This window comes from Bufo bufo, chromosome 4 (assembly GCF_905171765.1).
Source record: "Bufo bufo chromosome 4, aBufBuf1.1, whole genome shotgun sequence".
NCBI lineage: Eukaryota > Metazoa > Chordata > Amphibia > Anura > Bufonidae > Bufo > Bufo bufo.
In genome coordinates this window covers 398,803,629-398,820,443 of record NC_053392.1, presented here as the reverse complement: position 1 = coordinate 398,820,443, position 16,815 = coordinate 398,803,629, and the positions used below count along the sequence as shown (strand labels likewise).

Here is a 16,815-nt window from a genome sequence, read left to right as displayed (position 1 = left end):
CCCAGACATTGTCTGAAATAAGCAATTCCCAAATAACCTCAGAAGTCAATGCAACCTTCTGGGGAGATGGATCAAGCCTGGAGACTGTTTGAGACTTTTCTTAATCTCACAAAGGATGAAAGAAATGCTAACAAAATTACAAGTGTTATTCTCAGAAGCTGTGGGCGTTGGGTGCCAACACTAAGCCTTGGCCAGAGTATTTAGATGTAGAACTAGGTCAACAACCTGAATCTTTACCCTGGGTGAAGGACAGCTTAGCTACATATCTAGTTACTATAGTGGTTAAACATGTTTATCCTTAGTTATATTATACTTCCTTTTTGTATTTTTTCTCTATTTTTCCAGTATTCCCACGCCAAGTTTTCTTCTCCATCATCACTAATTCCATTTTCTTGCTGTTGTTTGCTCTCTTAAGTCTCATGCTCATAAACGTCTGCTGGCCATTCCGTGCATTGGGGACCGTAATTTGCACCGTGCGGTTGCCGCAGATGGATGGGTCTGTCAACCATCTGCACCGAAAAAAACATATACTAATATTTTGCAGTTCGGAGGCACGGAGAAAAACCCCATGGAAGCTTCGATGGGGTTCCATGCCTCCGTTCTGCACTGCACCTTCCAGATTGCAGATCCATTCGAGAGAATATGTCCGCATCCATGATACCGTGTTCACACAACTGGCGCCTGTATATTGTGGACCCGCTGTTTTCGGTCTGCAATACGGACACGGCCAGGCAACTGTCATGTGCCTGAGTCCTTAACCTGTTGTTTATGATATTATAAATACCGGGGGACGTTTCAGCTTCAGGGATTGTTCTGTCCTTCTCTTTAAATGTGAGATGTTTGCACCTACTGTATGTATATGCAATGCTTTGCAATTTTGACCTTTCTTTTGCCATTTTATGTGATCCTGAGAGGGGCCTATGCTCCTTCTCTTTGATACTGCCTCTATATTAGAAAAGATATATTACAATTATTTTGTACTTTTGTCTGTGTGAGTTAGTATGCGTGTCTTTTATGTAAACTCAGAAAAGTCCCTTGGATCATGAATGTACTTGTTATTTACTGCATATGAAAACCAGAAAGACATGGGTCATACACAACTTTGATAAAAACAAATATTGCACAATGGGGGAGCTTTTGTCTTAGTTTTTAGATTAGGTGCAGGTAGGACTAAGTGTCATAGCGCGGCGTAACTGCAGACTCATCTGTGCTTTGATACTAGTGGTGGAGAGTCGCACAAAAGAGAAAGTTATTTAAAACAAAATGACTTAAGGCGAACAAACAAGTGTTTCTCCAGCATGATGCCCATCTAGGCGAATAAAGTACATCGCTGAATAAAAAGGGAAAAAAGTGGGATGGACGGATGCTAGGAGGCAGTATATACGGGTGAAGTAACCCTTATCTCATCCACTAGTGCCCTACCGCACCTAGAATTTTAAACTATTCTTTGTTCTCCCGTTTTATTTTTCTAATAAATGAAATTAAATAATCGTTACGTTTTAAACTGACCAGAAACGGGAGCATAAATATCAGTATAAGTGCTTACCAGTAGTAAAGAAGGAAGAGGAAGTTTGGTAGTGAAATGGCCAGCTGAATGCCTTGCCATGTAGAAATCAAGTAGGCAATGCCAGGAATGATCATTACCCCCAAAGTGAAAAACATTTGAACCACAATACCAACGATTCGTCTCTGTTTTGATCCCACCAGCTCTGTTACTGTGAAAAAAAAAGACAACATATATGAACCAATTATAAAGTGTAACATTTGGCAGCATCCTCCTTACCTCCTGTAATAATATCCTAATGTCCTTTTTATACTTAAAAAACTGTTTGGGGTTCTCTACTTTTATACAGTAAATGTGCAGTCTTCAATGAGGTGAAATGCGAGGTTTTATCACATGCTATAACATTAATGATAGATTGATTTATACTTTACAGAATAAACATGCACACTACAATTCTTCAGAAAATATATATGGCTATAAATGACTAATAGCAAGGCTGCTATTGTGGTTGAAACAAAGTAGTAGGTAATAGCAATAGCTAATGGAGGATAGAATACACATACATATACACTCACCTGAAGAATTATTAGGAACACCATACTAATATGGTGTTGGACCCCCTTTTGCCTTCAGAACTGCCTTAATTCTACGTGGCATTGATTCAACAAGGTGCTGATAGCATTCTTTAGAAATGTTGGCCCATATTGATAGGATAGCATCTTGCAGTTGATGGAGATTTGAGGGATGCACATCCAGGGCACGAAGCTCCCGTTCCACCACATCCCAAAGATGCTCTATTGGGTTGAGATCTGGTGACTGTGGGGGCCATTTTAGTACAGTGAACTCATTGTCATGTTCAAGAAACCAATTTGAAATGATTCGAGCTTTGTGACATGGTGCATTATCCTGCTGGAAGTAGCCATCAGAGGATGGATACATGTTCTCATTCTGTTTACGCCAAATTCGGACTCTACCATTTGAATGTCTCAACAGAAATCGAGACTCATCAGACCAGGCAACATTTTTCCAGTCTTCAACAGTCCAATTTTGGTGAGCTCGTGCAAATTGTAGCCTCTTTTTCCTATTTGTAGTGGAGATGAGTGGTACCCGGTGGGGTCTTCTGCTGTTGTAGCCCATCCGCCTCAAGGTTGTGCGTGTTGTGGCTTCATAAATGCTTTGCTGCATACCTCGGTTGTAACGAGTGGCTATTTCAGTCAACGTTGCTCTTCTATCAGCTTGAATCAGTCGGCCCATTCTCCTCTGACCTCTAGCATCCACAAGGCATTTTTGCCCACAGGACAGACACATACTGGATGTTTTTCCCTTTTCACACCATTCTTTGTAAACCCTAGAAATGGTTGTGCGTGAAAATCCCAGGAACTGAGCAGATTGTGAAATACTCAGACCGGCCCGTCTGGCACCAACAACCATGCCACGCTCAAAATTGCTTAAATCACCTTTCTTTCCCATTCTGACATTCAGTTTGGAGTTCAGGAGATTGTCTTGACCAGGACCACACTCCAAAATGCATTGAAGCAACTGCCATGTGATTGGTTGACTAGATAATTGCATTAATGAGAAATAGAACAGGTATTCCGAATAATTCTTTAGGTGAGTGTATGTTGTTCAGTCATTTTTTTCTGCTGCACTTTTACGGTTATGTTAGAGAATGCTGTTTTTTTACACCAATATTTTATTTGTTTTCATTGATTTTAATAGGAAACATAAGAGAATGTATGTGACAACATTTTACAGCCAGAGGACCACATTTGCTATTGTGGTTGCACCTGAATTCTGGTGTAATTTGCATTAACATTTAGTGCTTTTTTTGCACAATTTGGCTCATCTCATTTTTTACATATTTATGAAGGGGGGGCCTCCTATTTTCCTGGATCATCTTTGAGATGTTTCTACACCTTGATTGGAGTCCACCTGTGATAAATAAGGTCTATATAAGGTCTCACAGCTGACAATGCATATCAGAGCAAAAATCAAGCCCTGATGAGGAAAGAACTGCCTGTAAAGCTCAGAGACAGGATTGTGTGGAGGCATTGATCTGGAGAAGGGAAGAAAAAATATTTCTGCTGCACTAAAAGCTCCCAAGAGTACAGTGATCTCCATAATTCTAAAATGGGAGAAGTTTGGAATAACCAGGACTCTTTCTAGAGCTGACAACCCCAGCGAAATAAGTAATTGGAAGAAAAGGGCCTTAGTAAGAGAGGTGACCATACTGAGCTCCAAGCATCCCATCCATGTGCAAACTTCCATAGGGGCTCATGCACACGACCGTTGGCTGTTTTGCAGTCTGCAAATTGCGTATGCGCAAAACACAGATACTGGCAGTGTGCGTTCCACATTTTGCAGAATGGAACGGCCTGCCCCTAATAGAACAATCCTATCCTATCTATTATTTTGCGGCACAGCTATGCAGACATATGGACACGGAATACACACAGATTTTCATTGTTTTTTTGTGGCCCAATTAAAGTGAATGGTATACAGGCCGCAAAAAAACAGTCTGGACCGGGCCAGCGTTGGGAGTCCAGGCAAAATAGGCAATAATCCAGGGGCCCATCCCCAAAGCTTTAGCACTGCTGTTCATGTGTTTGTCCATGGAAGTTGGATGGCAGTTGAAAAGCAGTGACGGGAGATGGAAACTGTGAGCAGATAGCAGAGTGAACACACAGCTTCTATAGCCCTCAGCTCAGACACTTTTCAGGCTCACTCTCTGTTGCCTGCACATACTGTTCCTGACTTCCTGGGTCCTGGAGTGCTGGCTTTGGCTCCCTCCTGCTCACCAGTCTCCTATTCCTTCAGGATGGTGTCCGGCTCCTGCTGCGTTGACCTGGTGCATTCAGCAATAGTTGGCTGCAGCATAGCTTCGGTCAGGGAAGGCAAAAAGAGTGTGACCAGCACTACATTATCTGTATGCATGTGCTGCTTTGCAGTTTTAACAGAGCACAACAAGACTGTATTAAATAAATGGCAAACTGCTTCTCACCGCCTTAGGCCTCATGCACACGACCATTGTTGTGTTCCGTGTCCGGTCCGTTTTCCGTGATTTTCTGCGGACCCATTGACTTTCAATGGGTCCGTTGAAAACTCGGATAATGCACCGTTTGTCATCCGCGTCCGTGATCCGTGTTTCCAGTCGTCCAAAAAAATATGACCTGTCCTATTTTTTTCACGGACAACGGTTCGCGGACCCATTCAAGTCAATGGGTCCGTGAAAAAACACGGAGGCACACAAGATTGTAATCCGCGTCCGCTTTTTTCCTATCATTTGCAAGGCAAAATTTCCAAAAATCAAGGAGGACACATGGAAACAAAAACGTAAACGGATCACGGAACAACGGAACAGCTTTTTGCGGACCGCAAAAAAATACTGTTGTGTGCATGAGGCCTTAGGGACATGATAAATAGTAGTGAGAAGCAGCGGTCCTGTTCTTTAGGAGACCTGATAACCTCCTGCATCACACACAGCCTGTTACCGCTGAAGCCAGTCATTGGCTGCAGTGGAGCATGAGACCATGCGAATGCAGCACCAAATGAAAATAGCCAGGGACACGGACACAGTGGAAGCAGCAAGGACGACCTGGAGCAGCGGGGAGCTGGTAAGTATGAATTTTGCATTCATGGAGGCAGGCTGCGGGCACTTGGAAAAACTGCAGTATAACCTTTAAGGCACTGTGCTGTAATAGTACATCATGATGATGTCGCAGGCTCAGGAGCTGGATCTGCGCCATTTCTTGCCGGTGCCAGCTGTATTATACAGCAGGAACCTATCTCTCACTGGCAGGATCAGATATAACTCACAGCCCTGTAGTTTAACCCCTCGGGTGCCACAGAGGTCAATAGTTACTGCAGAAACTGAGCAATAAGGAGATTCCGATCTTGTTAAAAATAATCCTGGTTTGCACAAAAATAACGAGACTTTGGAAGTGACCATAAAAATAATGGTCACATGAAGTCATATACACAAGTGGAACACATTGTAAACTGACTGAAATTCATGTTTTACTTAAGGTCATTAATAGGGATGAGTGAACCCGAACTGTATAGTTCGGGTTCGTACCGAATTTTGGGGTGTCCGTGACACGGACCCGAACACGAACATTTTCGTAAAAGTCCGGGTTCGGGTTCGGTGTTCGTCGCTTTCTTGGCGCTTTTTGAAAGGCTGCAAAGCAGCCAATCAACAAGCGTCATACTACTTGCACCAAGAGGCCATCACAGCCATGCCTACTATTGGCATGGCTGTGATTGGCCAGTGCAGCATGTGACCCAGCCTCTATTTAACCACTTCAGCCCCCAGTGCTTAAACACCCTGAAAGACCAGGCCACTTTTTACACTTCTGACCTACACTACTTTCACCATTTATTGCTCGATCATGCAACTTACCACCCAAATGAATTTTACCTCCTTTTCTTCTCACTAATAGAGCTTTCATTTGGTGGTATTTCATTGCTGCTGACATTTTAACTTTTTTTGTTATTAATCAAAATTTAACGATTTTTTAGCAAAAAAATGACATTTTTCACTTTCAGTTGTAAAATTTTGCAAAAAAAACTACATCCATATATAAATTTTGCTCTAAATTTATTGTTCTACATGTCTTTGATAAAAAAAAAATGTTTGGGTAAAAAAAAAATGGTTTGGGTAAAAGTTATAGCGTTTACAAACTATGGTACAAAAATGTGAATTTCCGCTTTTTGAAGCAGCTCTGACTTTCTGAGCACCTGTTATGTTTCCTGAGGTTCTACAATGCCCAGACAGTACAAATACCCCACAAATGACCACATTTCGGAAAGTACACACCCTAAGGTATTCGCTGATGGGCATAGTGAGTTCATAGAACTTTTTATTTTTTGTCACAAGTTAGCGGAAAATGATGATTTTTTTTTTTTTTTCTTACAAAGTCTCATATTCCACTAACTTGTGACAAAAAATAAAAAGTTCTATGAACTCACTATGCCCATCAGCGAATACCTTGGGGTCTCTTCTTTCCAAAATGGGGTCACTTGTGGGGTAGTTATACTGCCCTGGCATTCTAGGGGCCCAAATGTGTGGTAAGGAGTTTGAAATCAAATTCTGTAAAAAATGACGAATGAAATCCGAAAGGTGCTCTTTGGAATATGGGCCCCTTTGCCCACCTAGGCTGCAAAAAAGTGTCACACATCTGGTATCTCCGTATTCAGTAGAAGTTGGGGAATGTGTTGTGGGGTGTCTTTTTACATATACCCATGCTGGGTGAGATAAATATCTTGGTCAAATGCCAACTTTGTATAAAAAAAATGGGAAAAGTTGTCTTTTGCCAAGATATTTATCTCACCCAGCATGGGTATATGTAAAAAGACACCCCAAAACACATTCCCCAACTTCTACTGAATACGGAGATACCAGATGTGTAACACTTTTTTGCAGCCTAGGTGGGCAAAGGGGCCCATATTCCAAAGAGCACCTTTCGGATTTCACTCGTCATTTTTTACAGAATTTGATTTCAAACTCCTTACCACACATTTGGGCCCCTAGAATGCCAGGGCAGTATAACTACCCCACAAGTGACCCCATTTTGGAAAGAAGACACCCCAAGGTAATCCGTGAGGGGCATGGCGAGTTCCTAGAATTTTTTATTTTTTGTCACAAGTTAGTGGAAAATGATGATTTTTTATTTTTTATTTTTTTTCATACAAAGTCTCATATTCCACTAACTTGTGACAAAAAATAAAAACTTCCATGAACTCGCCATGCCCAACAGCGAATACCTTGGGGTCTCTTCTTTCCAAAATGGGGTCACTTGTGGGGTAGTTATACTGCCCTGGCATTCTAGGGGCCCAAATGTGTGGTAAGGAGTTTGAAATCAAATTCTGTAAAAAATGACGAGTGAAATCCGAAAGGTGCTCTTTGGAATATGGGCCCCTTTGCCCACCTAGGCTGCAAAAAAGTGTCACACATGTGGTATCTCCGTTCTCAGGAGAAGTTGGGGAATGTGTTTTGGGGTGTCTTTTTACATATACCCATGCTGGGTGAGATAAATATCTTGGTCAAATGCCAACTTTGTATAAAAAAAATGGGAAAAGTTGTCTTTTGCCAAGATATTTATCTCACCCAGCATGGGTATATGTAAAAAGACACCCCAAAACACATTCCCCAACTTCTACTGAATAGGGCTGAAAGAAAAAAATGAACGGCACAGATTTCTTCATTCGCATCGATCAATGTGGATGAAAAAATCTCTGCCAAAAAAAGAAAAAGGAGGGGAAAGGCGTCTGCCAGGACATAGGAGCTCCGCCCAACATCCATGCCCACTTAGCTCGTATGCCCTGGCAAACCAGATTTCTCCATTCACATCAATCGATGTGGATGAATAAATCATTGCCGGGATTTTTTTTTTTTTATATATACAAAGTGTTTGCCAAAGTATATGAACACCGCCACCTCCTCAGCTCATATGCCTCGGCAAACGTATCTTTTACTGCAGAGGAGAAATCTCGTCTTGCAGCGCCGCATACACCGACTTGCGTGTAATCTGACAGCAGCGCAATGCTTCTGTCCGAATGCACATCAGTGCTGCAGCTAGTCGATCGGTTGGTCCACCTGAAAGGTAAAAAAAACAAAACAAAAAAGAAAAAACCAGGCCGCAACGCAATAAATTTATTAACTGTTGAACAGAACATAGAAACTTTTTTTAAACTTTTTTAACTGAACGTTTAACTTTTTTACTTACCGGTATTTTTTTTTTTGTTTAGTTTTTTTTACCTTTATAGAACAAACCTCTCCTTCCCCATGGGACAATGTGCAAAGCGCAAATCGCCCAAAGATGTGGCGAAGTACGTTATGCACTTTATCCCAGGTGAAAGGAGAGGTTTGCAGCAGCTGTGAGTGAATGGGCCCTAATAGCCCTGTGTGCCTGTCCTGGTGAGATGTGATCCCTATGCTAGGTGTACCTGTGTGTGGTACTTCCGGAAACACTCTCCATAGCATAGGGCAGGGTGGTCAGCACAGTCAGGACAGAAATAGCGGGTGTCACGCCTTATTCCACTCCTGCTACAGACACGACATCTTTTTCGGGGTGACGGTTGGGTTGAGGTACCAGGAACGACACTGGGGAAATGTCGCTCGTGTAGACGGCTAACTACACTGGTGGATGGGGCCACGGAACCTCCTGGGTAAAGGAGGTTCTCGATGATCTCTTCCTGGAATTTGAGGAAGGATCCTGTTCTCCCAGCCTTACTGTAGAGAACAAAACTATTGTACAGCGCCAATTGAATCAAATATACAGACACCTTCTTATACCAGCGTCTGGTTCTGCGGGAAACTAAATACGGAGACAACATCTGGTCATTGAAGTCCACCCCTCCCATGAGCGCATTATAGTCGTGGACACAGAGGGGCTTTTCAATGACACGGGTTGCTCGCTCAATTTGGATTGTCGTGTCTGCGTGAATGGAGGAGAGCATGTAAACGTCACGCTTGTCTCTCCATTTCACCGCGAGCAGTTCTTCGTTACACAAGGCAGCCCTCTGCCCCCTTGCAAGACGGGTGGTTACAAGCCGTTGGGGGAAGCCCACGCGACTAGTTCGCGCGGTGCCACAGGCGCAAATCCGTTCTAGAAACAAATGCCTAAAGAGGGCCACACTTGTGTAGAAATTGTCCACATAAAGATGGTACCCCTTGCCGAATAAGGGTGACACCAAGTCCCAGACTGTCTTCCCACTGCTCCCCAGGTAGTCAGGGCAACCGACCGGCTCCAGGGTCTGATCTTTTCCCTCATAGATCCGAAATTTGTGGGTATAGCCTGTGGCCCTTTCACAGAGCTTATACAATTTGACCCCATACCGGGCACGCTTGCTTGGGATGTATTGTTTGAAGCCAAGGCGCCCGGTAAAATGTATTAGGGACTCGTCTACGCAGATGTTTTGCTCAGGGGTATACAAATCTGCAAATTTCAGGTTGAAATGGTCTATGAGGGGCCGAATTTTGTGGAGCCGGTCAAAAGCAGGGTGGCCTCTGGGACGGGAGGTGGTGTTGTCGCTAAAATGCAGAAAACGGAGGATGGTCTCAAATCGTGTCCTGGACATAGCAGCAGAGAACATGGGCATGTGACCGCAATTCATGCTTTTTTGTCAGGCCCATTGAGGAGAAGGCCCAGAAAAATTTTAAGTTCGGAAACTTGGACTGGTTTCCACCGGAAAGGCTGGGCATAATAGCTTCCCGGGTTTGCGGTTATAAATTGTGTGGCATACTGGTTGGTCTCTGCCACGACTAAGTCCAAGAGCTCCGCAGTCAAGAACAGCTCAAAAAATCCCAGGGCCGAACCGATTTAAGCCGTCTCAACCCGAACTCCAGACTGGGCGGTGAAAGGGGGAACTACTGGTGCGGCTGAAGTTGGTGACTGCCAATCAGGATTTGCCAGCACCTCAGGGACTCTAGGGGCTCTACGGGCCTGTCTGTGCGGTGGCTGCGACGGGGTAACTATTGCACGTGCCACCGTACCAGCTTCAACTGCCCTTCTGGTGCTCGCTACTTCACCAGGTTGTACGGCAGTGCTGGTACTAGGTCCAGGAAGGGCTGCGCTGCTGGTGTATGCCTCACCACGTGATCCGGCAGCGACAGCCCCACTCTGCTGCTCTTGAAGCGGATCCTGCGTAACCTGTGGTCTAGCGACATGGGGCCGGGTACGCCTGGTGCTGCCAGGGACCTCAACCTCCTCGTCCGAACTTTGGGTCAGAGAGCCACTGCTTTCTACAGGTTCATATTCTGACCCGCTAGATTCGTCAGATGAGGGTTCCCACTCCTCATCCGACTGGGTCAGAATCCTGTAGGCCTCTTCAGAAGAATACCCCCTGTTTGACATTTTGGCCTACTAAATTTAGGGGTATTCCCTGAGACTACCCAAGAAAAAAAGCAAGCCTGTCTTACAAAGGGGAGGCTAGCGAAGTACCGGAGGCTGCTGCGGTTGATAAAAAATATCAAAACTGATTTTTTTTATCGCCGCAGTGCGTGTAAAATGAATGTGCAGTGATCAAAAAATATATATTTTTTGTCACTGCGGTGGGGCGGGCGTGGGTGAACGCACGTGTGGGCGACCGATCAGGCCTGATCGGGCAAACACTGCGTTTTGGGTGGAGGGCGAGCTAAGGTGACACTAATACTATTATAGATCTGACCGTGATCAGTTTTGATCACTTACAGATACTATAAAAGTACAAATGCTGATTAGCGATACGCTAAACAGCGAATAAAAGTGACTGCGGTGCGGTGGGGTGGGCGCTAACTGACGCTAACTACCTAACCAAGGGGCCTAAACTATCCCTAAAACCTAACAGCCAATACCAGTAAAAAAAAAAAGTGACAGTTTACACTGATCACTTTTTTTCCTTTCACTAGTGATTGACAGGGGCGATCAAAGGGGTGATCAAAGGGTTAATTGGGGTGCAGGTGGGTGATCTGGGGCTAAGGTGTAGTGTTTGGTGTACTCACAGTTCAGTCTGCTCCTGTGCTGGATCCAACCGACGAAAAGGACCAGCACAGGAGCAGAGAAGCCATATAACAGATCATATTTACTAATATGATCTGTTATATGACTTTTGATTGGATTTTTTGAAAATCGCCAGCCTGCCAGCCAATGATCGTTGCTGGCAGGCTGGTGACGAAATACTTCTTTTAATTTTGCCGGCCCGCGATGCGCATGCGCGGGCCGGCTTTGAGCGAAATCTCGCGTCTCGCGAGATGACGCGTATATGCGTGACTCTGCGCAGCGCTGCCACCTCCGGAACGCGATCCTGCGTTAGGCGGTCCGGAGGTGGTTAAGCTGGAGTCACGTAGTGCCGCACGTCACTCTGCTCTGATCAGTGTAGGGAGAGGTTGCAGCTGCTGTTAGGGCGAGATTAGGCAGTGATTAACTCAGCAACAACACTTAATTCAGTGATCGATCTACAGCTGTGGATCATTGAACTGCTGCTATTTAATTGCTCACTGTTTTTAGGCTGCCCAGAGCGTTTTTATGTCACTTTTTTCTTGGGTGATCGGCGGCCATCTTGTGTCTTGTGGTGCGCCAGCACAAGCTGCCACTAAGTCCATTTAACCATCAATAGTGTGGTTATTTTTTTTGCTATATCCTACATCAGGGGCTTGGCTGTGCTTGCTATTTTATTGAGGGGTGAAATATACAATTGCCAAAATAGCAGTACCCTAAATCTGGTGTTTCAGCTGTGGCTAGCCAATTGTAGTACTGTCTGCTGTCTGGCAAAGGATATATTTTTGCTCTGGGTTGAAATACAATTCCCAAGTTAGCAATTCCCTAAATCAGTGGTTTCTGCTGTATCAGGCCAAGTTTAAATCGATCCATAAAAGGGTATATTAGATTTAAGGTGCGGATAGTGTCATCCTCAATAACTTCACACGCTACCGTGCATTTCCAAGTTTAATTCTGTCCGTAAACGTATACCTGTCACCCAGCGCCTAAATAATAGGCCTAAAATTTATATTTAGCTAAATCTGTGTTTATTGCTGAGGCTGGTCAATTCATTTAGTGTCCGCCAAAGCACAGTTTTTGTTCTGGGTTGAAATACAATTCCCAACTTAGCAATTCCCTAAATCAGTGGTTTCTGCTGTATGAGGCCAACTTTAAATCTATCCATAAAAGGGTATATTAGATTGAAGGTGCGGATAGGGTCATCCTCAATAACTTCACACGCTACCGTGCATTTCCAAGTCAAATTCTGTCTGTAAAAGGGATACCTGTCATCCAGCGCCTAAATACTAGGCCTACAATTTATATTCAGCTAAATCTGTTGATACTGCTGTGCCTGTATTAGTGTAATACGGTACCTAAATAGATAGCCAGATAGTGTTAGGTGCCTGTAAAAAAAGGCCTGAATTTGAATTCAATACATTGGGCCAAATAATTTTTTTCTTATTGTGGTAAACGGTAACAATGAGGAAAACATCTAGTAAGGGACGCGGACGCGGACATGGTCGTGGTGGTGTTAGTGGACCCTCTGGTGCTGGGAGAGGATGTGGCCGTTCTGCCACAGCCACACGTCCTAGTGAACCAACTACCTCAGGTCCCAGTAGAAGCCAGAATTTACAGCGATATTTGGTGGGGCCCAATGCCGTTCTAAGGATGGTAAGGCCTGAGCAGGTACAGGCATTAGTCAATTGGGTGGCCGACAGTGGATCCAGCACGTTCACATTATCTCCCACCCAGTCTTCTGTAGAAAGCGCACAGATGGCGCCTGAAAACCAAGCCCATCAGTCTGTCACATCACCCCCATGCATATCAGGGAAACTGTCTGAGCCTCAAGTTATGCAGCAGTCTCTTATGCTGTTTGAAGACTCTGCTGGCAGGGTTTCCCAAGGGCATCCACCTAGCCCTTCCCCAGGGGTGGAAGAGATAGAATGCACTAACGCACAACCACTTATGTTTCCTGATGAGGACATGGGAATACCACCTCAGCACGTCTCTGATGATGACGAAACACAGGTGCCAACTGCTGCGTCTTTCTGCAGTGTGCAGACTGAACAGGAGGTCAGGGAGGAAGACTGGGTGGAAGACGATGCAGGGGACGATGAGGTCCTAGACCCCACATGGAATGAAGGTCGTGCCACTGACTTTCAGAATTTGGAGGAAGAGGCAGTGGTGAGACCGAGCCAACAGCGTAGCAAAAGAGGGAGCAGTGGGCAAAAGCAGAACACCCGCCGCCAAGAGAGTCCGTCTGCTACTGGCCACCGCCATCTGGGACCGAGCACCCCAAAGGCAGCTTCAAGGAGTTCCCTGGCGTGGCAGTTCTTCAAACAATGTGCTGACGACAAGACCCGAGTGGTTTGCACGCTGTGCCATCAGAGCCTGAAGCGAGGCATTAACGTTCTGAACCTTAGCACAACCTGCATGACCAGGCACCCAGGGCCGGCCTTTGGGGTGTGCGGGCTGTGCGGCCGCACAGGGCGCCATAGCAACAGGGGCGCTGGGCGGCCGACAGCTTGCAATGTAATATGCGGCAGGCGAGGCTGCACTTGTGTTCTCCCTCGGGGCGCCCCCTCCATCTCCCCCTCCCCTGTCTGACCTGATTCCTCCTCCCCTGTGTCTGCTGCCCCCGCCGCTGCCAATAAGAAGAGAGACAGGAGGAGGAGGGGAGGGGCTGTGGCCACTGCGCCACCAATGAAGATAACTGACCTGAAATACAAATACAGGAGGCGGGTGCCGGAATCAAATAGCCGGCACCCGACCTTTGTGACAGGGAGCTGCGATCAGCTGCAGTTGAGTTAACCCTTCAGGTGCGGTACCTGAGGGGTTAACTGCCGCTGATCGCAGCTCCCTGTCACAAAGGTCGGGTGTCGGCTATTTGATTCCGGCACCCGCCTCCTGTATTTGTATAAGAAACATTGGTGGCACAGTGCACCCCCTCCCCCAACACCCCAGTATAAGAAACATTGGTGGCTCAGTGGGAAGTGCCAATGAGGGTTAAAAAATAATTAAAAAAATTAACTCACCTCCTCCAGTTGATCGCGTAGCTGCCGGTCTCCTGTTCTTTCTTCAGGACCTGTGGTGACGTCACTGAGCTCATCACATGGTCCATTACCATGTGATGGATCATGTGATGTATCATGTGATGAGCACAGTGATGTCACCACAGGTCCTTTGACAGGTCCTGAAGAAAGAACAGGAGACGATCAATTGGAGGAGGTGAGTTAATTATTATTTTTTTTTTTAACCCTCATTGGCACTGCCCACTGCGCCACCAATGTTTATTATATTGAGGGGGGGCGCACTGCACCACCAATGTTTATTATATTGGGGGGCGCACTGCACCACCAATGTTTATTATACTGGGGTGTTGGGGGGGCGCACTGCACCACCAATGTTTATTATATTGGGGGGCGCACTGCGCCAATGTTTATTATATTGGGGGGGCGCACTGCACCACCAATGTTTATTATACTAGGGTGTTGGGGGGGCGCACTGCGCCACCAATGTTTATTATATTGGGGGGCCCACTGCGCCACCAATGTTTATTATACTGGGGTGTTGGGGGGCGCACTGCGCCACCAATGTTTGTCATACTGGGGTGTTGGGGGGGCGCACTGCGCCACCAATGTTTATTATATTGCGCACAACGACGGGTTAGGGAAATTTCACAGCAGAGTGCGCATGCGCTGGGAGCCTCGCCGGCGGTTAGGGTAGGGAAAAATTATGGGCCAGTGCACAGGTGCGGTGATCGGATGGATGTTCTCAGCTGGACACCGGCCGACACTGCGCATGCGCTGGGAGCCTCACCAGCGGTTAGGGTAGGGAAAAAGCACTGGCCCGTACGTAATTTTTCCCTTCCCTAACCGCTGGTGAGGCTCCCGGTGCATGCGCAGTGTCGGCCAGTGTCCAGCTGAGAACATCCATCCGATCACTGCGCCTGCGCACTGGCCCATAGTTTTTCCCTACGCTAACCACCGGCGAGGCTCCTGGCGCATGCGCACTATGCTGTGAAATTTCCCTAACCTGTCGTTGTGCGCCTGCGCGGCGCTGCACACCTCCTCACGTCATGTCCGGTGCGACCGGAAGTGACGAAGGTAGGGAAATATCACGAAGTAGGGAAGTATAAAATTACACCGGCCTTTGGGGTGTGCGGGCTGGTAACTACTTGGTTGGATAGTCAGCCAGCCTATGCCATGATGCCAGCAACAAGCAGTGTTTTTTTTTGTTTTTTTTTTGGGGGGGGCGCCACAAGGTTAGCTCGCACAGGGCGCCTGAACACCTAAGGCCGGCCCTGCAGGCACCTGCATGCAAAGCATGAACTGCAGTGGAGTAAACACCTTAAAAACAAAGAACATCATTCTGTGCTGGACTGTGAATAAGGGTGGTTGGGTCTTACACTGTCTGTCAGGAAAACGATCTTAGGGAGTCAGGAATAGACAAACAAGCTTGTATTCTACTGCCAGGGAAAGGAAAAGCTAGAATTACAAAGAAGAATTGTGTGTGTGTAGAATAGGGAGGCAGGGAAGTTGTCAGCCAGGGGTTGAGAAGTGAGGAGCTAAGGCTAGCGTGTGCCTCCTAGCAGAACTGCTACCTGCCAGGACAGCCTTTGATTTTTTTCCCATTTTCACAGATATCCTTTTTGTTTTGTGTGTGTGTGTGTGTGTGTGTGTGCAGGGGGAGGGGGGGGGAAGCTTTGGGGAGGTGGAATAAGCGAAACCTGTACAACACATGTTCTACCATCAATTTAGCATTGTATATAGATTACTAGCATATATATCAGTGATTGAGATATAAATATTTGGGCTAAATCTGTTTATTATTTCCACACACACAGTTGCACACAGGGGGGTTATTGAACTTATTTAAAACAGCATTTAGGTAAAAAAAAAAGTATACCAATACACAGCATAGGGCAACAATTTACCTGTGAGTGTTAATGTGAAAATAAGACTTCAATCGTCCGTTTCAGTTTATTGTATTTCCCCAAGTTTGGAATTTAATTTTTTTTTGGTGGGTTCAATATAATTAACCCCTTAAGGACTCAGCCCTATTTCACCTTAAGGACTTGGCCATTTTTTGCAAATCTGACCAGTGTCACTTTAAGTGCTGATAACTTTAAAACGCTTTGACTTATCCAGGCCGTTCTGAGATTGTTTTTTTCGTCACATATTGTACTTCATGACAGTGGTAAAATGAAGTAAAAAAAAATCATTTTAATTTATAAAAGAATACCAAATTTACCCAAATTTTTTAAAAAATTGCATATTTCCAAGTTTCAATTTCTCTACTTCTATAATACATAGTAATACCTCAAAAAATTGTTATTACTTTACATTCCCCATATGTCTACTTCATGGTTGGTTCATTTTGGGAATGATATTTTATTTTTTGGGGATGTTACAAGGCTTAGAAGTTTAGAAGAAAATCTTAAAATTTTTACAAAATTTTCAAAAACCCAATTTTTAGGGACCAGTTCAGGTCTGAAGTCACTTTGCGAGGCTTACATAATAGAAACCACCCAAAAATGACCCATTCTAGAAACTACACCCCTCAAGGTATTCAAAACTGATTTTACAAACTTTGTTAACCCTTTAGGTGTTCCACAAGAATTAATGGAAAATAGAGATACAATTTCAAAATTTCACTTTTTTGGCAGATTTTCCATTTTAATCATTTTTTTCCAGTTACAAAGCAAGGGTTAACAGCCAAACCAAACTCAATATTTATGGCCCTGATTCTGTAGTTTACAGAAACACCTCATATATGGTCGTAAACTACTGTACGGGCACACGGCAGGGCGCAGAAGGAAAGGAATGCCATACGGTTTTTGGAAGGCAGATT

General features: G+C 45.1%; 1 protein-coding gene across 3 annotated transcripts in view; it reads right to left on the bottom strand.

Moving 5' to 3' along the window:
* Nucleotides 1–16,815, bottom strand: part of SLC22A3 (solute carrier family 22 member 3) — a 250,751-nt gene that overhangs the window by 91,479 nt on the left and 142,457 nt on the right. For all 3 annotated transcript variants that reach the window (XM_040429280.1, XM_040429282.1, XM_040429281.1), the window contains one exon: nucleotides 1,547–1,715. In XM_040429280.1, coding sequence (XP_040285214.1) covers nucleotides 1,547–1,715 — 169 coding nt within the window. The remainder of the gene's footprint in view (nucleotides 1–1,546; nucleotides 1,716–16,815) is intronic.